The sequence below is a fragment of the Papio anubis genome, chromosome 19 (assembly GCF_008728515.1).
Source record: "Papio anubis isolate 15944 chromosome 19, Panubis1.0, whole genome shotgun sequence".
NCBI lineage: Eukaryota > Metazoa > Chordata > Mammalia > Primates > Cercopithecidae > Papio > Papio anubis.
The window spans coordinates 16588983-16613469 of record NC_044994.1 but is presented as its reverse complement, the minus strand read 5'-3'; the positions used below and the strand labels follow the sequence as shown (position 1 = coordinate 16613469).

At 40.3% G+C, this 24487-nt stretch overlaps 2 protein-coding genes across 8 annotated transcripts in view; one reads left to right on the top strand and one right to left on the bottom strand.

Annotated features, from left to right (window-relative positions):
• Positions 1-19956, bottom strand: part of IMPACT (impact RWD domain protein) — a 66629-nt gene extending 46673 nt beyond the window's left edge. For 6 of the 7 annotated variants that reach the window (XR_002518649.2, XM_009192551.3, XM_009192550.3 and 3 more), the window contains exons 1-6: positions 19809-19956; positions 18556-18684; positions 17674-17726; positions 16217-16279; positions 8639-8724; positions 2220-2342 (exon numbers count right to left, since the gene is read on the bottom strand). Coding sequence is in view for 6 of the 7 variants with exons in the window: in XM_009192551.3 (XP_009190815.2) it covers positions 2220-2342; positions 8639-8724; positions 16217-16279; positions 17674-17726; positions 18556-18684; positions 19809-19844 (490 nt within the window). In the remaining variant the exon portion in view is untranslated. Of the gene's footprint in view, positions 1-2219; positions 2343-8638; positions 8725-16216; positions 16280-17673; positions 17727-18555; positions 18685-19321; positions 19648-19808 lie in introns of those variants that run through there. The other variant, XM_009192553.4, reaches the window with a different exon arrangement.
• Positions 19957-20016: 60 nt separating this feature from the next.
• The window catches only part of OSBPL1A (oxysterol binding protein like 1A), a 247289-nt gene continuing 242818 nt past the window's right edge, over positions 20017-24487 (top strand). The window contains exon 1 of the transcript XR_004180037.1: positions 20017-20032. The gene's annotated coding sequence lies outside the window, so the exon portion shown is untranslated. The remainder of the gene's footprint in view (positions 20033-24487) is intronic.

Below are 24487 nucleotides of genomic sequence, written 5' to 3'. Positions count from 1 at the left end.
AAATATTTGATTTATAAATGATTTCCACCTGCCAAGGTTACCCAGGGAAAGCAGTGGGTTAGGACTAAAATCCTGTACTACTGCAGTCAGTAGTATAAGTTGGCACAATATCTAATATAATACATAATTTTTAAGAGTGGAAAGGGGTCCTGAAAACAAAGATTTATAGCTGCTAATATAAAACTTATTTATCAGTTTCACTGTAGTTAGACCTCTGAATCGGGAAAATATGAATTTATATTCTTTATATTGTGTAGCTATAATATAATGCCTTCTGCTAATATAACTGTTTATACTTCATATGATGGAATTAAATACATCAATAATACATCTAATTGGTCAATTCCATAAAGAGTATCATGATTTCCAGTTATTACACCTCTTAACAAGTTTAAGAATCATGGCTGGGCGTGGTGGCTCACGCCTGTAATCCCAACACTTTGGGAGGCCGAGGGGTGGATCATCTGAGTTCAGGAGTTCGAGACCAGCCTGGCCAACATGGTGAAACTCCTGTCTCTACTAAAATATAAAAATTAGCCGGGCATGGTGACATGAGCCTGTAATCCCAGTTACTCGGGAAGCTGAGGCAGGAAAATTGCTTGAACCTGGGAGGCAGAGGTTGCAGTGAGCCAAGTTCGTGCCACTACACTCCAGCCTGGGCAGCAGAGAAAGACTCAGTCTCCAAAAAAAAATTAACCCTCAATTCTGTTGAGAGACTTAATCATCCTGGCTACTACTACCTGCCTCACTTAGGATGAAAAGTTATTCAAGACAAGAAAGTAGGTTTATGTAAGATGTTTTACACCTTCCCTCTGACACTGTCCTTTTCCTGAATTGATTTTTACCACTGTACTACCATAGTAATAAGTCAAATACAGTATTAGGGTCAATATGAACTACTGACCGATTGATAGTATTTATTTATGAGTATGATTTTTAACCTTTTTCTTTTCACGGTAGATCCTGTTTTCAAAAGAGATCATGTCAAATCCACACAGAAATAAATGATTAAAATGGGAGCTACTTAGGTTGAAGCATAAATGAGAGCCCTGAATGCTCCCCACTCTTTCATTTCTTCTTTGTTCCTTTCTACTAGTCCTGGACACCATTCAAAAGCCCTAAAACTCCGAACACCTTTTAAAAGCTACCGTGTAATGACATAGGAAACCCCTCACCTTCAAACAGAATGAATATTCCCCTGGTCTCTTATGTTTTCCTAAGAGGCTTAGGGAAACTAACCATAACATTCAAAATTGTAAAATAGTAAAATGAAACATAGTATCACAGCAACTTATTTTTATGTTGACTACTACTCGATTATGAAACAAATTTGTTTAAATGAAACCAAGGCCAGGCGTGGTGGCTCACGCCTATAATCCCAGCACTTTGGGAGCATGAGGTGGGCAGGTCATTTGAGGTCAGGAGTTCTAGACCAGCCTGGCCAACACGGTGAAACCCAATCTCTACTAAAAATACAAAAATTAGCCAGGCATGGTGGCATATGCCAGTAATCCCAACTACTTAGGAGGTTGAGGCAGGAGAATCACTTGAACCTGGAAGGCAAGGCTGCAGTGAGCTGAGATCGTGCCACTGCACTCCAGCTTGGGCGACAGAGCAAGACTCTATCTCAAAGAAAAAAAAAAAACTGAACTCAAGCTGGGCACAACGGTGCATTCTTAGAGTCTCAGCTACTTGGAGGCTGAGGTGGAAGGATCACTGGAGCCCAGGAGTTCAAGGACAACTTGGGCAACACAGCGAGACCTCGTCTCTCACAAAAAAAAAAAACTCTTAAGGGCATTTTACCAGCTTTAATTTCAGGGGCTGCACTTTCAGTTAATATATTTGTACCTGTGAGCAGAGACTAAAATTTAATCCTGAGACATCAGGAAACAGCTAAGGATTTTAATACAGAAATATAAAAACATGATGTGAACAAAAACATTAATAGCTTTACTTAGTTTCAATTTCTTTGATCAGTAAATCAAAACTCTAGAAAGCAGGGGGAAAAGAGTAAATTTCCATTTATTTCTTACCATTCTGGTAAGACTTGGCAAACACCAAAATTGCCAACAGGCAAGAAAAAAATTAATCTTATCTGCAAATTAGTAACTCCTTCCTAAAATTTGAGAAAATTAGTAAATTTATCTATCACCTCAAAGAACAATACATAATACTACCAACCCACTCTCCACAAAAGAAATCAGTTAGTAACATTATACCTGTCCGAGTTTCACTGATATCAAAATCCAATGCTTTAACCGAACTTTCTGGCTGACATGCTAAAATGAGATCATCTTCACATTCAACATCTTCCTCTTCAGTTTTCTTCTTTACATCTGGGCCTATGTGAATATGAGACACAATTACTCTACGATGCAGATAAGAAACGATGCTGTTTTAAAAAATCACTGGGTCTTGGGTTTTTGTTTTGTTTTTTTTTTTTTTTGAGATGGAGTCTCGTTCTGTAGCCCAGGCTAGAGTACAGTGGGGTGATCTCAGCTCACTGCAAGCTCCGCCTCCCGGGTTCACGCCATTCTCCTGCCTGCCTCAGTCTTCCGAGTAGCTGGAACTACAGGTGCCCGCCACCACGCCCAGCTAATTTTTTGTATTTTTAGTAGAGACGGGGTTTCACCGTGTTAGCCTCGATCTCCTGACCTCATGATCCACCTGCCTCGGCCTCCCAAAGAGCTGGGATTACAGGCGTGAGCCACCGTGCCGCGCCCAGGTCTTGGGTTCTAAACACCATTCTTCAATGGTAGGAACCAGCACTCAGCCCATAGGAGAACTGGTTGATTCCTGAGTTGGAGCAAGGAAATTATAAGATGAACCTGGAACGTTGTGTGGATCCACAAACTGGGAAATGCTCAAAAGGAGATGGGGCTTATAAAAAGAACACGGGAGCTAACCTGAAGGGGCCCTTAAAGGTCAAAGCTACAACAATTTGAGCAACAACAACAAAAAAAATGATCTTATGGCATTTTAACCCATGGACTGAAATAATATACATGAGTCTATACTGATATAAATAATAAACAGATAAACAAATAAATACATAAATGGAGAGGACAGACATCCCTTCCTCATAATAGAATTCCAATTACTAAATGAAGAAGAAATGAAGAAAATAGAAAATCATCATCAGGCAAACACCACAGTAATAAATATTGTTGACAAGTTCCATGGATAAATGCTAAAATTAGTGGCTGAAAGTTTAAGGAGAAACAGGATATTAGCATAGCTTCAAAGTATCTCCCTCAAGCTACAAAGAGAAAGATAGTAACCGCAGTGGTTAATCTTACATGTCAACTTGGCTAGGCCACAGTACCCATATATTTGTTTACTTTTGTTTGACACAGTCTCATTCTGTCACCCAGGCTGGAGTATGGTGGTGCCATCTCAGCTCATTGCAACCTCCACCTCCCCGGGTTCAAGTGATTCTCCTGCCTCAACCTCCCAAGTAGCGGCAATTACAGGCACGCACCATCATGCCCGGCTAATTTTTGTATTTTTAGTAGAGATAGGGTTTCACTATGTTTGGCCACGCTGGTCCTGAATTCCTGACCTTAAGTGATCCACCCACCTCGGCCTCCTAAAGTGCTGGGATTACAGGTGCAAGCCACTGTGCCCAGCCTCGGTACCCATATATTTGGTTAAACACTATTCTAGATTTTTCTCTGAAGGTATTTTTTGGATGAGATTAACAATTAACTCAGTTACTTTGAGTAAAGCAGACTTTCTTCCATATGGGCCTCATCCAATCAGCTGACGGCCTTAACATGAAAAGACTGACCTCCCCAGAGGTCTTTTCTTGGTAGAAATTTTTCTACCCAGGAAGAGGAAATTTTTCCTCTTTCCCCAGAAGAGAAAATTTTTCCAGCAGACCATCTTTGTTTTCAAAACATAACATTCACTCTTCCCTGGATCCCCAGCCTGCCGGCCTATCCTGCAAATTTTGGACTTTCCACCTTCCACAACTGTATAAGCCAATTTCTTAAAATATATTTCTGTGTGTGTGTGTGTGTGTGTGTGTGTGTGTACATACACACATATATATACACACATACATTCTATTGGTTCTGTTTCTCTGGAGAACCCTGACTACAGGATTTACAGTGGAGACATCTGGCAAACACCACCTTAACTGAGATATCAGGGTAAATATCACCAATAATAAGGCATATGATACAGCACACACAGTGGCTCACACCTGTAATCCCAGCACTTTGGGAGATTGAGGCGGGAGCATCACTTGAGCATAGGAGTTTGAGACCAGCCTAGGCAACCTCGTCTGTACAAAAAATTTTAAAAGTAGCTGGGAGTACACCACCACTCCCTGCTACTTTTAAAATTTTTTGTACTCCCAGCTCTTTTTAAATTCTTTGTAGAGACAGGGTCTTCCTATGCTGGAGCTACACCCTATATCCCAGCTATATCCTCCAAGCCTGGGAGGATAGCTTGAGCCTGGGAGGTGGAGGCTACAGTGAGCCATGTGTTCATGCCACCACACTCCAGCCTGGGTGACAGAGCAATATTCAGTCTCAAAAATTAAAATTAAAATTAAAAATAAGGCATATAGGCCAGGCATGGTGGCTCACGCCTATAATCTCAGCACTTTGGGAGGCCGAGGCAGGCGGATCACTTGAGGTCAGGAGTTCAAGATCAGCCTGGCCAACATGGTGGAACTCCATCTCTACTAAAAACACAAAAACAATTAGCCAGGCATGGTGACAGGCACATGTGATCCCAGCTCCTCAGGAGGCTGAGGCAGGAGAATCACTTAAACCCAGGTGGTGGAGGCTGCAGTGAGCCAAGACTGTGCCACTGCACTCCAGCCTGGGTGACAGAGCGAAATTGTTTCAAAAAAAAAAAAAAAGCATATGATATAAATTCCTTGATACGTTGCACTACGAAAGACGCAACAGCATTTTTTTAGTATTCTTGCCAAAAATGGCTAATCTCACTCCAATCGTGAGAAAACACTGGACAAACCCAAATTGAGGGGCATTCTACAAAATAACTATCAGTAGTCTTCGTTAAGTGTCAAGGTTATAAAAGTCAAGGAAACACTGAGTAACTGTTTACAGACTAAAGGAGAGTAAAGAGACACAACAATGGAATACAATGTAGAATCCTAGACAAGATCCTACAACAGCAGAAAGGATATTGGTAAGTTTGTAAAATCTGAATAAGCTCCTTAGTTTAGTTAATAATACCACACCAGTGTCAGTTTTCTGCTCTTGATAACTGTATGATGGTTATATAGCATGTTAACAGGAAATCAGGGTAAAGAATATAAAAGAGCCCTTCATACCATTTTTGTAACTTTTCTGTACGTTTAAAATTAGTTCAAAAGTTTTAGAAATTGTAAACAGCTGTGTATAATCAGTTCAAAATCAGAATTTCTATGCTGAAAAAAATATATAAATAATAAAGAATAAATCTGTACTGAAGATTAACCGTAAAACCAAAATGAATTACTTAACAAGTAAATTACTAGCAGAAGAGACTTCTCATGAGCTATTCTGATCACTAGCTCTTTTTCTTATTAGTTCTTCAGAATTGTTAAGCCTTCCACTTTATTATGAAGTCTACAAAAACAATTTTAAAGAAAAATAATCCAAACAAAAAATTTCTAAAAATTCAAAATCATGAATTATACAACACAAATCAGTAACTCCAAAAGTTAAGGAGTGGTTAAACTATATTATGGATACAGGTAAGGAAAAATATTATTTTATTTTATTTTTTTTAATTTTTTTTTTTTTTTTTTTGAGACTGAGTCTCACTCTGTCACCCAGGCTGGAGTGCAGTGGGGCCATCTCAGCTCACTGTAACCTCCACCTCCCAGGTTCAAGCAATTCTCCTGCCTCAGTCTCCCGAGTAGCTGGGATTACAGGCACCTGTCACCAAGCCCAGCTAGTTTCTATATTTTTAGTAGAGATGGGGTTTTACCATGTTGGCCAGATTGGGCTCAAACTCCTGACCTCAAGTGATCTGCCTGCCTCAGCCTCCCAAAGTGGTAGGATTACAGACATGAGCCACTGTACCCAGAAAAAAATGTCATTTTTAAGATCAATTATTAAAATTTCCTAAGAGTTAAGTGATACAAAAGTTTTCAGAGTCCTAATTTTTTACTATAATATATTCCATTTCTGCAATCCATCTCTAGAAAGGCAGATTGACAAATAACTTGTTTTTGGAATTCTGAGAATACTTTTCTCATAGATGTCCTGAAATGCTACAAAATCAGAACATGGATCATAAAAAGTTGAAGAAAATACTTGGAGAAAGATTGTTATACAGACAATACTTCATGTCATTTATCTCTTTTTTTTAATGTTTGTGGATACTTAACAGGTGTATATATTTATGGGGCACATGAGATATTTTGATACAGGCATGCAACGTGTCATAATCATACCATAGAGAACCGAGTGTCTATCCTTATCTCTCTGATTTTAATAGAAGCAGTAAAAATACTTGCACTCATAGAAAAATGGTAAAAGGGCTCTAAAAAAAGATATACTGCTATCAACTTTACACTGACTTTGCCAAAGGAGTCCTAAATAGTTTCCCGTAAATAGCTTTCTAAAAAATTAGTAAGTAAACTACCAGGTTCTGTTTTTCTTTTCTTTTCTTCTTCTTTTTTTGGAGACAGGATCTCACCCTGCACCCAGGCTGGAGTGCAGTGGCATGATCATAGCTCACTGCAGCCTTGATCTTTCAGGCTCAAGCAATCCTCCCACCTCGACCTCCCAAAGTGCTGGGATTATAGTTCTTTTTTAATCCCTCTTTTTCTCATATTAAAAACAATTCTAGCAGTGTAACAAGAACATCCTATTTGGAAATAACATGTTAAATAGAGTATTTCACCCTCTCAAAGGCCTTTGTGGTAAGTGAAACAAAGACTAGCAAGTGAAGTAAGAGGAAACACTGAAAACCTCCATGTTGTTCATATACTTAAATGATTCAATAGAAGATTAATAATAGAGCAAAATATAAATGTTCAGATGTTTTAAAATTAGTAGTAACGGCTGCCTAACAATGGGAATACTAAAAACCACTGAACTGTACACTTTAAAAGGGTAATTATGACATATAAATTATATCTCAATAAAAAATTCAACTGCAAAGTTAATTTCTATATCCTAATATTGGTCACTGTGCTTCCCAAAATTCTTTTTCTATAAACACTAGACTCATTTGAAATTAATATCTCAGCTGGATACAGCGGCCCATGCCTGTAATCCCAGCACTTTGGGAAGCCAAGGCAGGTGGATCATTTGAGGTCAGGAGTTCAAGACCAGCCTGGCCAACATGGTGAAACCCTGTCTCTCCTAAAAAGACAAAAATTAGCCAGGCGTGTTGTTATACACCTGTAATCCCAGCTACTTGGGAGGCTGAGGGAGGAGAATTGCTTGAACCTGGGAGGCACAGGTTGCAGTGAGCCGAGATCGTACCACTGCACTCCAGCCTGGGTGATGAACTGAGACTCTGTCTCAAAAAAAAGAAAGAAAGAAAGAAATATCTCATTTATGTAGTCTAATAATTCATGAGGAAAGTTACAAAGTTCACATTACCTTAACTATAGTCAAAGAGAACAGAAATTTTCGATCCAAGTTCTTTCACCATAAAATTCTACTTCTATAAAAGTATACAGGAGTCTTCTTTATCTGCAAGGGATATGTTCTAAGACCCTGCAGTGGATGCCTCGAAGCACAGATAGTACTGAGTCCTATATATGCTGTTTTTTCCTATATATACATATCTATGATAAAGTTTATTTTGTAAATTAGTCACAGTAAGAGATTAACAACAATAATTAAAACCAAAATAGGCCAATTATAACAACATACTTTGAGGCCAGGCGCAGTGGCTGATGCCTGTAATCTCAGCCCTTTGGAAGGCTGAGGCAGGCAGATCATGAGGTCAGGAGATCGAGACCATCCTGCCTAACATGGTGAAATCCCGTCTCTACTAAAAATACAAAAAAAAATTAGCCGGGCGTGGTGGCGGGCACCTGTAGTCCCAGCTACTGCGGAGGCTGAGGCAGGAGAATGATGTGAACCCGGGAGGCGGAGGTTGCAGTGAGCCGAGATCACGCCACTGCACTCCAGCTTGGGCAACAGAGCAAGACTCTGTCTCAAAAAAAAAAAAAACCATATATATATATATATGTGTGTGTGTGTGTGTATATATATATTTATTGCACTGCACTTACCCTTCTTGTGATGATGTAAAATTATAAATGCCTATGTGATGAGATGAAGTGATAGAATGGCACAGCCCAAGATTTCATAATATTTTCAGAATGGCACACAATTTAAAACTTATGAATTATTTCTGGAAATTTCCATTTAATATTTTCAGACAACAGTTGACCACAGGTAACTGAAGCCATGGAAAGTGAAATCTCAGATAAGGAGGAATACTATAATATGAAATCAAAGACGCTAAACCTTATAGAAAGAAATAACTATAATTACATAAGTAATGAAACTTTTCAGAGAAACTTGGATTTTATAATATACAAACCTTAAACCAGAATACAGATTTTCATATTAAATTTCAATTAGAGTATCTACATAAAAATGTAATTATAAGTTAAAAGACTATTGATAATATTTTTCAATCCTACCTGGTTCTGTCATCTGAGATTTTTGTATTAGAACATCTCTTATTTTCTCCACCCACAGGTAAAGAATACTTTCACCGATATTCTGTCTAAACAAAATTCAGGGAAAACAAAATTTGTTATTTCAAAAATCATCTTCTCAAATTCAAGAAGATATTGACGTTTACAATCAAAGACATTATAAACAATCTAACCATTTCTTTTTTAAAATAATTTATAAAAACCTGGGGTTTATCAACATTTGTGTCTGAGTATTTAATACAGGTTATAGCAACCTTAAAAATTCCAGTCAACTCCAAAATTAACATGGCTAACTTTAAAATAAGCAGAAGAGTGGTAACTAAAGAGGGGAATAAACATTTCCAAACTAGATGGATTAGAGAAATATAAATGTGACTTAGTTTCTGTAAGTGGATACAATCTTTCAGTATGATCATTGCTTGATTTTTTTAAACTTTTTAAAGAATTTCAAACCACTTATTTGGTACCCTTATCATTTAGTATAGTTATCTCAACAACAAAGAATGCAAAGCATATGGGGAACTCCTTCAGGGAGTCAATTTACAAGACCTAAAAGACAATTCAACAATTTTATATTCATATCTTGTTTCTGACAAAACATTCTATTGCCTAATATTCTATTGCCTAAATAAATATTCTATTGCCTAAATTGACAAATTTTGGTTCCAAATGATATTTGGTTGTCCCGGGTAACTAAATCCATCTCAAAGGATCACTGAGAAAAAGAATGTGTCACGGGTTTTGAAGTCATGTCCATAGTTATGTTAAATGATGGCAACAGCAATAAAATAAAGGCCCAAGCATCTGCTCTTTAGAGAAAGACACTAACTGTAGATAAGTATGGTATGTGTTTAAAGATATCACCACACTACTATACAGCAACACTTCACCTCTTTCCTCTAACAGTTTCCCTTGAAACCATTATCTCTCTTTATTACTACTCATCAGCACCCACTGAAACTTTCAAAACAAGCAGACAGAAAAAAAACGTTTTCAAATAATTCTGTACCCTCAAATCCTCCCCATCACACCCCACATCACTACAATTCTTAGTACTAAAACTAAATACTTGTATTGGTTGATATAACAGTAAAGCTATTCACTAAAATGCACTAAGCTGTGTAAAGTTAAACTGATCATTTGATCTGAGTTTCTGTCACCTAATTTTCAATATTATAAGCTGGAAGAGATGCTTTTTAAAATAAGAACAGTCCAGGGCCGGGTGTAGTGTAATCAAAGCACTCTGGGGGGCCAGGGTGGGCAGATCACCTAAGCTCAGGAGTTCGAGAACAGCCTGGGCAACATGGCAAAATCCCTTCTCTACAAAAAAAATACAAAAATTAGCCAGATGTGGTGGTGCCTGTAATCCCAGCTACTCAGGAAGCTGACGTGGGAGGATTGCTTGAGCCTGGGAGGTGGAGGTTGCAGTGAGTGGAGATCGTGCCACTGCACTCCAGCCTGGGCAACAGAAAAAGACTCCTTCTCAAAAACAAACAAACAAAAAAAAAACAAAAAACAGAAAACAAACAAAAAAAAACCCAGCCAGATGTGGTTGCTCACACCTATACTTTCAGTACTGTAGGAAGATAGCTTAAAACCAAGAGTTTGAGACCAGCCTGGGCAACAAAGCGAGGCTCCGTTTCTGCAAGAAATTAAAAAACTTAGCCAGGCACAGTGATGGGTGCCCATAATCCCAGCTACTTAGGAGGCTGAGGTGGAAGGATCACTTGAACCCGGAAGTTTGGAGGCTGAAGTGAGCTATGATTGTGACACTGCACTCCAGCCTGGGCAACACAGCAAGACTCAAAAAACTAAAAAAAAAAAAATTTAAAGAATAAAAAAAAGATAGCTGCTAGTTTAATGCTGACAATATTATCCCCTTTCTACAGATGAGAAAATAGACACAAAGAGATGCCACTATTTTAAAAACTGACTCCAAAAGTCTGACTGAAACAGCCTTAACCTCAGCTAGACTAAACTTTATATGGGCCCATTCCTGACTCTAGGACCTTGCCTCCCTTTTCTTAGAGCATTTTCTTTACAGAACTTGTCATTGTAAATTCCTTCTCTGTCTCTTTGAGATATATGTAAATCGTTTTATAGAAAACTTTAATTGGTTTTACAACCCAGGAAATGTCTTTCTCAAGGACCTGGGAACCATCCCTTTGAAACACATCATCAAAGAAGACACTGCCCTTATCTTCCAGTCTCTGTGGAAGTAGAGGAGGCTAACTTCAATGGGTACGTATTAGTAAACACACATGGCCTACTTACAAAGAGAAATATTTGCAGACTCAACAATGACTTAATATGCCCAACACACCCGATTAATGGTCCCACATAATATCTTTCAGTACTTTTGCACTAGCTCATCCTGGCCCTTAAAAACCCATCTGCCTTTTGTTTCAGAGGAGTTGAGTTTACACTTAGTTCTGGCCTCTTTCCCTTATTGCAGGGGCCTTGAATACAGTATTCCTTGTCTGTTTAACTTTATCCAATGTAATTTTTGATTCAAGAAGCCTCACTCACCAACATTAAAACCTAAGATTCCATGATGCATCAAAAGGTGAAGAGATGTAGAAAATTTCAAAAATTATCTTCTTGGATTCTAAATTAAATATTGCTATAATGGAAATTCACAAAATCAAATACTATAAAAAACTTGTAATCCTTTTCATTTTATCTTAAATAGTATCATATTCTAAGTATTTTAAATGTATTTACTTTTTATCAAAATATTTTCATTTATTCAAAATATTCATATGCAAAATATTTAAATAAAAATTAAGGGCTGGGCACAATAGCTCATGCCTGTAATTTCAACATTTTGACATGCAGAGGCAGATAGATCACACGAGGCCAGGAATTTCAGATAAGTCTGGGCAAGGTAGCGAGACCCTTTCTTTACAAAAAAAAATACAAAAATTAGCCAGTGGTGGCACACCTATAAACCCAGACACTCGGGAGGCTAAGGCAGGAGGATCACTTGGGCCCAGGAGGTCAAGGTTGCAGTGAACTACGATCATGCCACTGCACTCCAGCCTAGGTAACAGAGAGAGACCCCATCTCAGGAAAAAAAAAAGTAGGTACAATAACCAAACTAACCTAATCAATCACCAAATCCTAGCTTATATATATATATATATATATTTTTTTTTTTTGAGACGGAGTTTTGCTCTTGTTGCCCAGGTTGCAGTGCAATGGCGTGATCTCAGCTCACTGCAACCTCTGCCTCCTGGGTTCAGGTGATTCTCCTGCCTCAGCCTCCCAAGTAGCTGGGATTATAGGCATGCGCCACCACGCCTGGATAATTTTGCATTTTTAGTAGAGATGGGGTTTCTCCATGTTGGTGAGGCTGGTCTCTCTCAAACCCCTGACCTCAGGTGATTCGCCTGCCTCAGGCTCCCAAAGTGCTGGGATTACAGGCATGAGCCACCGCGCCTGGCCAATATATTTTTAAGTATTTCTTTAACTGACCTTCTTCTCCATTCGTATTCTTGTTGCCTTAATAAAGGCCTCCACTATATCCCTCCTGAGTTACTGACTGCTCTTCTAAAGAGTCTCTTCTTCACAGACTTACTTTTTATTTATTTATTTTTGAGACAGTGTCTCACTCTATCATCCAGACTGGAGTGCAGTGACTTCACTTCGACCTCCTGGACTCCAGTGATCCTTCTATCTCAGCCTTCCAAGTAGCTGGGATTACAGGCACACCCCATCATATCCAGTTAATTTTTATTTTTTAAATTTCTATAGAGATGGGGAAAGTCTCACAATGCTGCCCAGGCTGGTCTCAAACTTCTAGCTTCAAGCAATCCTCCCACATTGGCTTCCGAAAATGCTGGGATTACAAACAAAAGCTACCACACTTGGCTCATGTTTAATTTTTAAAAACCTGTATTTTTCCCTTGCTGCCCTCTGCTGGAATTATATGGAAAATATGATTAAAAGTTGTCACAAAGGCCAGGCGCAGTGGCTCATGCCTGTAATCCCAGCACTTTGGGAGGCCGAGGCAGGTGGATCACTTGAGGTCAGAAGTTCAAGACCAGCCTGGCCAAAATGCTGAAACCCCATCTCTATTAAAAATACAAAAATTAGCCAGGTGTACAGGCGCTCACCTGTAATCTCAGCTACTCAGGAGGCTGAGGAACGAAAATTGCTTGAACCTGGGAGGCAGAGGTTGCAGTAAGCTAAAATCGCGCCACTGCACTCCAGCCTGGGCAATAGAGCGAGACTCAGTCTCAGAAAAAAAAAAAAAAAAGTTGTCACATAAAAGTTTTAAAAATAAATCCAGGTGTGATGGTATGTGCCTGTAGTCCCAGCTACTTGGGAGGCTGAAGCAGGAGGATCACTTGAGGCTTGAGCCCAGGAGTTCAAGGCTAGCTTGGGCAATACAGTGAGGCCCTATTTAAAAAAAAAAAAAAAGTTTTACAAGTAAGACGTATATTTCTATTTAGACTACATGTGTGAAAATAATAACCACTGGACCAAGGTTATTCGAGCACGTTTAATAAACAAGACACCATATCCCACCATTAGAACAAACTATAATTTCTGACACTTCCTAAGTCTCAAATAGCTCAAGTGAACTAGTTAAAGAGAAAAGGAAAGTTGTGTCCTGTAGGAAGGTATCTTTTAGTAAAAGGAGGATGTTTGGGATAGGGGATAGGCAAGTGAAGAGCCACTTCTGAGTGTATGACATTGTACACGGGTAAGAAAAAACGCTAACTGATGAATGTGATTAACATGATGGAAGTTAAGTGTGGAAAGATTTCCAAGGAGGGAGTGGTCAATATCACCAAAAGTTAGGTAAGAGCTGAAAAATGGCCACTACATGAACAATTCTGGTGTTAATGGTGAACAAATCCGCAGTATACTGATCTTATTCTATTCGGGGGCTGGGGGTAGTGGGCAGATAAATTGGCAAATAAGAGAGGATTATAGAAAGAAGTTTGTTGGGGGCACAAAAGTTGGAGTGGCCAATAATGTTAGGAAGAGATCTCAGAAAACATTTAATTAAGGAAATACTTATACTTCCGCCAAGGATGATGGAATCACTAAATGGGGACCCAAGAAAGACCATACTTGCTCTAGGCAGGAATAAGTAGAATGGATTCCACAACAACTTACCATTTTCTAATTAAATATTTTGGAAGGAAAAGAAACCTGGCCTGGATCCCAGGGACACAAAGAGGGACTGTCACTGTACCAAATGGAGTGGCCACCTAGAACATATAATACAATCCTTACTAGATCCTGGATTACAGTAAAACTGATATTCCAGAACATTATTTATTTTACTAAATTATTTCATTAAAATTAATCTAAATCATAGTTATATCTTCTCTAGACAACTGCATTAGCCCCCTGATGTCCCACATCTACTCTTGCTACCTTCCAAACACTACTTCAAACAGAAATAGAATGATCTTATTTATTTATTTATTTATTTATTTATTTATTTTTGAGACAGTTTTTGCTCTCATTGCCCAGGCTAGAGTGCAGTGGCGCAACCTCGGCTCACTGCAACCTCCGCCTTCCAGTTTCAAGCGATTCTCCTGCCTCAGCCTCCCAAGTAGCTGGGATTACAGGCGCCCGCCACCATGCCCAACTAATGTTTTTGTATTTTTAGTAAAGACGGGGTTTCACCGTGTTGGTCAGGCTGGTCTCGAACTGCTGACCTCATGATCCACCTGCCTCAGCCACTCAAAGTGCTGGGTTTACAGGTGTGAGCCACCACACTGGCCCTAGAATGATCTTTTTTAAATGAAAATATTATCATGGCCAGACACAGTGGCTTAAACCTGTGTCTCTGCACCTTGGGAGGCCAAGGCAGAACTGCTTGAGGCCAGGAGTTTGAGACCACCTGGACAACAAACCAAGGCTCCATCTCTACAAAAAAATAATTTTTAAAAAAATTAGCTGAAGGCAGAGCATGGTGACTCGTGCCTGTAATCCTAGCACTTTGGGAGGCCAAGGTGGGTGGATCATTTGAGGTCAGGAGTTCGAGACCAGCCTGGCCAACATGGTGAAACCCTGCCTCTACTAAAAATATAAACATTGGCTGTGCGTGATGGCAGGCGCCTATAGTCCCAGTTACTCGGGAGGCTGAGGCTGAAGAATTGCTTGAACCTGAGAGGCAGAGGTTGCAGTGAGCAGAGATCACACCACTGCACTCCAGCCTGGGCGACAGAGCAAGACTCCATCTCAAAAAAATTTTTTTTAAATTATTTAATTAAAAAAAATTAAAATTAGCTGGGCATGGTGGCACATATCTATAGTCCCAGCTACTCGGGAGGCTGACGTGGGAGAAATCGCTTGAACCTCGGAGGTCAAGACTGTAGTGAGTCACTATTGTGCCACTGCACTCCAGCCTGGGCAAGAGAGCAAGAACCTGTCTCAAAAAAACAGAGAAAATCTTATCACGGCACCCTACTACCTAAAACCCTTCTCTACTTCCAACTATTCTTAGCATAAAGACAGAATCTTTAACATAACCTACAAAACTCTGGAGGACCTGTCTTGTCTACCTCTCCAGGTCCTTTTCCTACCATATTCCCTCCATCTCATCCTGTCTCTTACCACTGCATATCACCATCACTGTTTCCTACAACGTGCCGAGCTCCCTGACACCAAGCCTTGTGCTGTGGCCTCTCACTGGAATTATCATTCCCTAATTAACTCTGCTTTTAAGTCAAACAAGCCATCCCTCACCTCCTAGACTATGTCAGGTCTTGTTTCAAATTCAATTAGTTTGGCATATCTTCCTTTCATAGAACTTACCACAGTTATTGTTATATTCATTTTTACAATGTTATAAGTAATACCTCTCCCCCACCAGAAATTCTAACTGCCATGATAAAGGGCACTTCTGTTCATGCTAGCCATACCTGCACCCAGGATCTAGTACAGTGCCTGCCATGTAATATTTATTGAATGAAGGAATGAACGAAAAATATAGCCCATCAAGAGATTCTGAGTCTTATGGCCTAATACAAGGGAAATTACCACTCAAGGTACATAGACATTTAATACATAATTACACTTAGGATTCTGTTATCAATTTCATTCTACATAGCCTATGAAAATACCAAATCAAGAGCAGTATCTCTGAATTTACTTTCACAGTTGGCTAAGTGTTTTTTTTAATTAAGATCCTTTTAGCAAATAATTTTTTTTAATTTATTGAGCTTGAGATGGGGGTCTCACTGTATTGCCCAGGCTAGTCTTGAACTCCTGGGTTCAAGCAATCCTCCCATCTCAACCTCCTGAATAGCTGGGATTACAAGCCTACGCCATCATACCCAGCTTGGCTAAGTGTTTTTTATAGTTATTAGCTCTAAATGTTGCTGTATTTTTGTATCTAAGTAGAAGCTATCAAATGTATATATAAAATTATATAACTAACCTTTCAAGGTCTCTTCAAGTGAATTCTTTTTGTTAAAGCAGAAGTAGCTTTAAAAAGTTTAGAAAGGTTCTAACAAAGGGTTCACAGGTTCAACAAAAGCCCACAATACAATCACTAACAGAATTATTTTTTAAAAATTACCTGTCACTTACATATATATTTCCTCGAGGCTATTTGATAAATCCGCGCGTTCTTGCCCTTTAAGCCAAGGAGCACTAAGATTAAATAAAACAATTAAGAAGATTATTCAAGAATTATGTTTATATCTCAAATTACTGATTATATGACAAACAAATTTTTTTTGGCTTTAAAAAATTATTTTCATAAAACGGTCTTATATTTGTATAAATCTATATAGTCACAAAATGCTTTAATTAGCATTAATTCATTCAGCCTTCCCAAGAAACCATGACAAAACCCACACCAAAATTACTCTGTTTTAATGGTTTAAAAATTGGCCAGGCGCGGTGGCTCATGCTTATAATCCCACCACTTTGGGAGGCCGAGGCGGGCGGATCACGAGGTCAGGAGATCAAGACCATCCTGGCTAACATGGCGAAACTCCGTCTCTACCAAAAATACAAAAATTAGCTAGGCACAGTAGTGGGCACCTCTAGTCCCAGCTACTCAGGAGGCTGAGGCAGGAGAATGGCATGAACCCAGGAGGTGGAGCTTGCATGAGCCAAGCACGCCTCTGCACTCCAGCCTGGGAGACAGAGCAGGACTCCATCTCAAAAAAAAAAAAAAAAAAAAATTTCTGAAAAGGATATTTATGTTTACAAGCGTTCTATATCTATCATTTGCAATAAATAAAAATAAAAATTTACAGAACCATTATTAACAGTAAACATTAATGCTATGGTTTTAAAATATGTGCACAAAAAAACTAATAGGTAAAAATTCTAGTAATTGAGTTTTTTTTTTTTTTAAGGCTAATTAAGTGAAGCAGTGGGAGTGAAGAAACAAAGTAATCTAACCAGTTGTGATCAATTACTGGTTATAAATCAATTACTGGTCTACAATCAGACCAGCCTAGTAATTGAGTTTATGCAATTCTGTTCCCAAGGGTTTATACATATTACTGGGTGACGAGGCCAAGGTAGATGAAATATCACTTGCATCAACAGGTCATGACTCATAAAAGATTAAGCTTGGGCTTCTAAGAAGACGGTTCGTCAACATCAATGGGGAAAGGGGCAGGGAGAAACACCAGAAGCACCATAAGTAACTCCTGGAAGGCACGCAGTCTTACATGTACATCAAGGAACTGTGGTTAGGTCAGGAGAACTAGGTTTGGAGAAACTCTAACGGCCAAGGTTTCTAGATTACTAGGCTCAAGAGGAAGGTTTCCTTCCTCATCTCTAAAGACAATTCTGCAGCTACTTCACCTCTACGAACCTTGTGATTCTCTTTCATACAAAGTGGCATATTCCACTGTTTTATAGAATTTAATTTTTATTTAAATGCTCTATACCAAACCCAAAAGGTATTTTTAATTTCTATATACATTTTAATAAGAAAGATATTTCCCGTAAATGCAAAGTACAGTATAAACATCTTTCAAAATATAATCTTTTTATAACAATATAAATGTAGAAATACAGCTTACTTCAACTGGTAGATAGGTGGAGCTGTACCTGGGTATTCATTTGGCAGCATCACCTACAATGCAGGTTCAAAAACATCTGTTTACACTTCATCAAGGTTCAAAAGTAACCATATTTAGAAAGCTAGCAACCGGACAAAAAGGGCAAGGAGGACAGAGGTGAAAGGAAAAGGAAAACTGAAATATGGACATTATACCCTGACCCCAAGTGGATGGAGTGGCATTATAATATTTTCTGGGCACTTTTCAGTATTTCAAAAGAAATACTACAAAAATCCTAGGAAACACTATTAACTATATGAAACAGCTAACATACAATAGAGAACCATACACATACTTCTTTGCAAATCAGTATTATAAAAACAAACACTGGCAAAAACTGTTTTGCCTCCTTTATGCTGAAAGTACATACAAGCAGTCATCAAAGATTAAGCACTAAGAAAAGCCATAGCTGACCTTTTCATTTATTTTATCCTAATTACAACTGATAATTGATCATTGATTCTCAATTAATAAAGAAATGAGTGTCTCCTCTACCAGTCATCCACATTATTAACCTCTCCTTCCTTTTAAATGTTAGGCATCTTTCCAGGTTTGGACCCTTTCCTGTTAGATGAAGAGAATAATGAAGGGAAGAAAAACTACAGTCTCTCAAGGGTACATTAACACTTTTAAATGATTAAAAGAACTGGATTAGAAAGATTGAAACTATCAATCAATGTATGATTTGAAAGTGATCTGAGATGTAACTGCCCACGTGTTTCACCATTGACAAAAGCCAACAACAATTTAGAAAACAACACAAATAATCACTAGAATACAGAAGTCAACCATATAGTTAATATTGTAACTGAAAGATGGCTGCAGGGAAGGGGGAAAAAGTACCTGCAAGCAAAGCGTCCATTTGGGGTCATCTATATCGTCGCTAATTCTAATACAAAATATTTTGGCACAGTCGTCAATGACACACCATTCCTCGCCATAAATGGCTGCCATTGCTTCAATTTCCTCATTCTGAAAGAAATTGATGTTTTAAAAAGTCAACAAATGTACATATCTTAAAATCCTATTCTTACTACTTTATAAGGTATTCGCATTCAACATTACCAGCATAGATAAAAGATTCCTAGACGAGCCTTACCAGGCCAAATGTTTCTTAAGAGCAGGTCACCGTGTTCTACTCTCTGGGGGGTTGCTAGGTGCTACTCCAATGACTGCAGCCAGGCTTGCTACTGCGTTACTGTGCTTTTGGCCACTACTGAGCCAAAATTTAATATATATGCACTCCCATACTCTGTAATGACCATTCACACATGAAAAGATAAACCTATCTTCTCTGTTCCACCTTCTCTTTTTTAACAGGTAATCTCCACCCCTGACTCCTACCCCCAATAGCTCTGCCCCACATTATCTGTGTACTCCTCCTGGGTGTCTCACTGGTTCTTTCGAATTAAATTTTGTGTGGTGGGGAGGTGGGGAGGGGATACACAAGGACTGGATGGGTGGGTGGGTGGCAATCAAACCCTTAAAACATTTCATAAATTATTCTTTGGGCTTGGGGTTAAAACAGAAAAATAACTGGAGGACCTAAAGGGAAAAGATGGGAAGCAAAGCATCCATTCGACTTCGCAGCATTTCATTTTGTACTCACAGCCCTGTAGGAAAAGACATATGATCGCCCACGTGAACAAGGCACAGGGAAAGCTCGATGCCAAGGACCAGAAGGAGTGAGATTCGGTGGGCTCTCGGGGACGTGCAGGGTCTAGGCTATTGCCCATTTTGCAAAGGGGGAAACCCGAATTCTTAAGTGATTTGTCCAAGATGACCCGGCGGCGGCAGGGTGGGGAGCGAAACCCTGGTTTTTGCCTTCGGCCCAGAGCTGCTTAGTCGCGTGTTAATGGTTGACGAGGACACCGTCCGAGACAGGCCCAGCCCGCGACCGCCGAGGAGCTGCCGGCCTAAGAGCGCTCGCCGAGGGGAAGCGCCGGAAAAATGGAACGCGGTGGAGCAAATGGCGTGGCCAGTGCTGGCGGAACCCGGAGCTGCCCCGGGCGGAGTGCCCCTCGGCTGAGGAGGACTGGGGTGGCGAGGCGAGCCCGAGCCGAGCCTGGAGAGTCGGCACCCCGCCGGGGCCTCACCTGCCTCTGGTCGCTCCCTGCGTCCCCCTCAGCCATGTGGCCCAGGGACCGGCCCTGCAGCCGCCGCCTGCCAGGTCCGGAGCGCGGGGGCGGGGCGCTGCGGCTGCGAGCCGAGAGCTGGCTCCGGCGCGGCCGGACCCGGAACCGCAACGCTGCCACGCCGCGCAGCCGGCATCTGCTTCCGGGTTGCGGGCCGAAAGATGCAAGGGGCGCCGGGCTCCCGGGTTTGTTGTGGGGTTCTCCGTTGGGGCCTCCCTCCCGCATTTCCACTCTCCCGTAGGGCAAAGACACAGGGAAAGCCGGCCCTCCGGAGTTGCTGCGGGAGGCTTTCTTGGCTCTGTCTCCTGGGAATGTGCCGGGGCGGGGGGCTTTTGCTTGCCCATTGCGGCCCTGGCGCCATCGGAACGCCAGGAGACTTTGGGGAGTCATTTACCGCCGCGTCCCGGGAAGGGACTCAAACCCCAGTCCACAGCCCCAGACTCGTCTTTACATTCCCAGGCAAAGGTTTTGTGTGTTTGTTTTTAACATGTTTCAAGTTTTGTCGGATTTTGGCAAAGTTAGGTCTGATTCACCAAAACTGGAGAACAGAGAAGGCTGGCGGTAATTTTGAAAGCGTGAGGAGAAACCTTATTCTCCCATTCACTGTTGTATTGCGATCGTTTTCTTTAGTCTCCTTGAATATTGTGGGGGCAACTTTTGTGCGAGATAGTAGTTATGCCAGTCAACTAGAGCATTGATTCATTTTCCCAGAAAATGAATCAGTTTGCCATTACTCCCTCGCCGATAACACACGTTCCATGACATTCTAATACGTTGGTTATGAATTATATCAACCACCTTATTCAAGACACCTCAATCTGGCAGTTATTCTCTTGATTGCAAGGCATCCTTGCTTGCTTCACTTTTCTTCACACATAATACACAAAAACTCAAAATACTACATCTTTCTTCCTTAATCATGGTTATTTTTCTGGCCCCCTTTAAAACTGTTCTCTTAAGATAAATCATTGTACAGAAAAATAAAACTCTTCGCAGAGTTAGGAGTTCAACAGCTGTAGAGAATTCCACTTACAATGAGTATAAGCCTTGTGGATTTATTAATTCAACAGACATTTATTAGGTTCTTACCGTGCTAAACATGGGAGATGCAAAATCATATGTCATACATTGCCTTTAAGGGGCTAAGATGTGAAGGGAACAAAAGTAAACCTGAACCAGAAGTACAGTAATGAATCTCTTAAAGATTGGATAAGTTCTGAGAAATTTACCCTTAGGCGGTTTCGTCGTGACAGTGTGAACTTCATAGAGTAATAGACTTGGATGGTGTAGCCTACTACTTATCTGGGCTATGTATCACCTGTTGCTCCTAAGCTACAAATCTGTACAGCATGTTACTGTACCGAATAGGCAGTTGTAACACATGGTATTTATGTATCTAAACAAAGAAAAGATACAGTACAAATATGGTAGTACAAATGCCGTAAGGTATGGTAGTACAAATACCATATTACAAATACGGTATTGGACATGCAAGTGGTGTTATGAGACCACTGTCATATATTTGGTCCATCAGCATAAGTCACTGTAACCTCCTGGGCTCAAGCAATCTTCCTGCCTCAGTTCCTCTAGTAGCTAAGACTATAGGCATGTGCCACCATACCCAGCTATTTATTTTTATATTTTGTAGAGTTGGGGGTCTCACTGTTGCTCAGACTGGTCCCAAACGCCTAGCCTCAAATGATCCGCCATCCTCAATCTCCCAAAGCCCTAAGTTTACAGGTGTGAGCCACCACACCCATCCCTGAACTCTTTCTTCACTGACTTTTTCATATTTCTTACAGCTTCTATGCAAACATAATGGTTTTCACACTTTTTTAAAAGGCCGTGGAACCTTTTCTTCAATGAAAGTTTATGGAAAACAAATTTGTTCTGGCTGAAATGAAAATAGGACTGATTGTTCTGGCTGAAGTGGAAATAGGACTGAAGTCCCAAGTACTCAGCAGTACTCCCTCCCTCCCCGCAGCCCCACTAAAACTTTAAAACCCAAGTTTGAAAAACGCCACGTTAAAACTTAACCTTCTAAACAAAGCACAATATATTCAATTAGTTACACATAGTACCTCTATTCTAACCACATATCATAGCAACCCAGACCATCTTCTACAGATTACACCCATGATTTTCTATTATTAATTCCTATTTCCACAAAGCTATAACCTTTTAAGTCTTCTTTTGAGCTCAAATTCTAAATGGAAATGACTCTGCCAAAGGGAACAGAAAAAAACCCTCCCCATTTCTCTGGCCTGCATTAGCATGTAGCCAATACAGAGAACCCTGAATAAGGCCCCAAACTTGGACATGCAAGGAGCCCTTTGAAAAGAAAAGAAGTAATTTAAAGTAACAAGTGTAGTAGTCAACCTACATTTTGAAGAATGTGCTGGAAAAATGCAAGATGGTATAGACAATTCAGTTGCAAAAGACTACTTGGTGTAAACCTTGAGCAGTTTCCTAAGCAGAGACTGAGAATACTCTGCAAATAAAAACACAGTCCTGGATCCAAGACGGGGTCTCTCAGACAGATTCCAGTGATGTACACATCCATTTACTCAAATGGTTACTGGCTGTCTCCCTTAAACTCAGTATGTTCACAACTGAACTCAATCACTTTTTCCTAAACTTACTCCTTTTTCTATATTCCTCAGTTCAATAATTGGCAACCCTTGGACCCTTGCATCCATAATTGTCCAAGATGAAAACTGGAAGACATACTATACTATACTCTTCATTCCTTACCTCCATACCCAGGCAGCAAGTTCTGATGACTCTGATTTCTTGATAGCCCTTGTATTCCTCATACTCCTTCCTAATCTTACTGATTGCATCTGGACCTTCTGCAAGTTATCCTCCTCTCTCGCCTCTGCCAAAGTAATCAAACTGTGTAAGTCTGTTCATGTATCCTCCCTTGAAATCCTTTAGTTGCTCCCCCTTGCTTTCGTGATAACACTTAAACGCCTTAACTCACAAGATATGTTCCTGGTCATCTCTCTAATTTCATCTCTCGTTGTTTCAGCCATAACAGCTTAATCTACTTAAGCATTCTTTGAAGAAAGAAATCCATTGCTTCTGGAAAGTATGAAACTGCTGTTTTATGCAGTAGACACAATATAGGGAATTGAGCCAAGATATGCAAAGGGGTCAGGATGGTAACTGCACAAATCTTCAGGCAATCAGGAGGAGATGCACATCCCCAAATCCCTGAGAACTCACACCTAGAAGATAAATTTATGATAACTGGCTGCACCAAACTTTCTATGTAGGGTGGATTTTGGAGCCCAATATTGATAGGAGGGGCTTGAAACGTTTTGCCTAAGATTAGGAAACATACTGTCCATGCCAAATAATTGGAGGGGGAAAAGGAGATGATTGACATCATAGAGGGTCAAAGCCCTCTCTTGGCACCAAAAACGAATGCACATATGCAGGTGATACAGAGATAATCATAAAGGGATTGTACAAGTAGTATGACAAGAAGGGCTTGACAGCTGTGATTTTACACAAGGAGGAATGAGTTATTTGAATGGCAAAAATCTAACCTAGAATTGTGTATATCTGTTTTCCACAGAATTGCCTGGCACATCAGGGGTGAGGCATTAAACCTGCGAAGAGTTCTCAATAACCCATTTAGATAGCCTGAATAAGACGCTTTCAAGTATTCTCTAGGCCCTTGCTACTTAAAGTGAGGTCTGTGGACCAACAGCATGTTATCCGAGGGCTTGTTAGAAATACAGAAACTTAAGCCGCACTTCAGACCTACTGAATCTGCATTTTAATGAGATTCCCAGGTGATTTGTATGCACATTAAATTTTGAGACTCTTGTGTGACGACCGAGAAAAAGCACCTCTTCAATCTTAGCAGGAAGAGTAATTGACTGAGGGCTCCAGCTACTGGGCTCAGAGATCTATTGCTATGCTTGCACTGAAACCACGTTTTTCGTGGGCAGCTCTCAGGCAAGAGTATGGCACAGTTACTCAGTAGGCCTACTTTTGGGAGACAGGATTCCTCCGATGGGGTGCTTGGGCTCCATACCTTGCTGAACTTTCCTTAGAAAAATGCCACACAACCTTCCTCTACTTCGTTTTACTTTTTATCTCTTAGAGACAGGATCTCACTCTGTCACCTGGGCTGGAGTGCAGTGGTGGGAATCATAGCTCACTGAGGCCTCGATTTCCAGGGCTCAATCAATTCTCCCACCTCAGCACCCCCAAGTAGCTGGGACTACAGGCACACACTGCCACACCAGGCTAATTTTTAAATTTGTTTTAGAGTCAAGGTCTCACTGTGTTGCCCAGGCTGGTCTCAAACTCCTGGGCTCAAGGGATCTGCCTGCCTCAGCCTCCTAAAGTGCTGAGATTATAGGTGGGAGCCACTGTGCCTGACCTTGTCAGTCTTATTATCTCTATTTTAACATTAATGCTGGTCATTACACCTAACCTCCAAAAGGCATGTGGTATAATGAGGCATGTCTGACCTCCCTTCCCATCGTGGCCAGGAATTCAGTTTTTCAGTTTTTTTTCTAGAGTCCCCTTGGCCAAGAGGGAGTTCATTCAGTCACTAAAAGGGCTCAGGATTTTATTTTAATTTCTAAGACCCTTCTCTTCTTTCTATTCCAGCTGCTCAC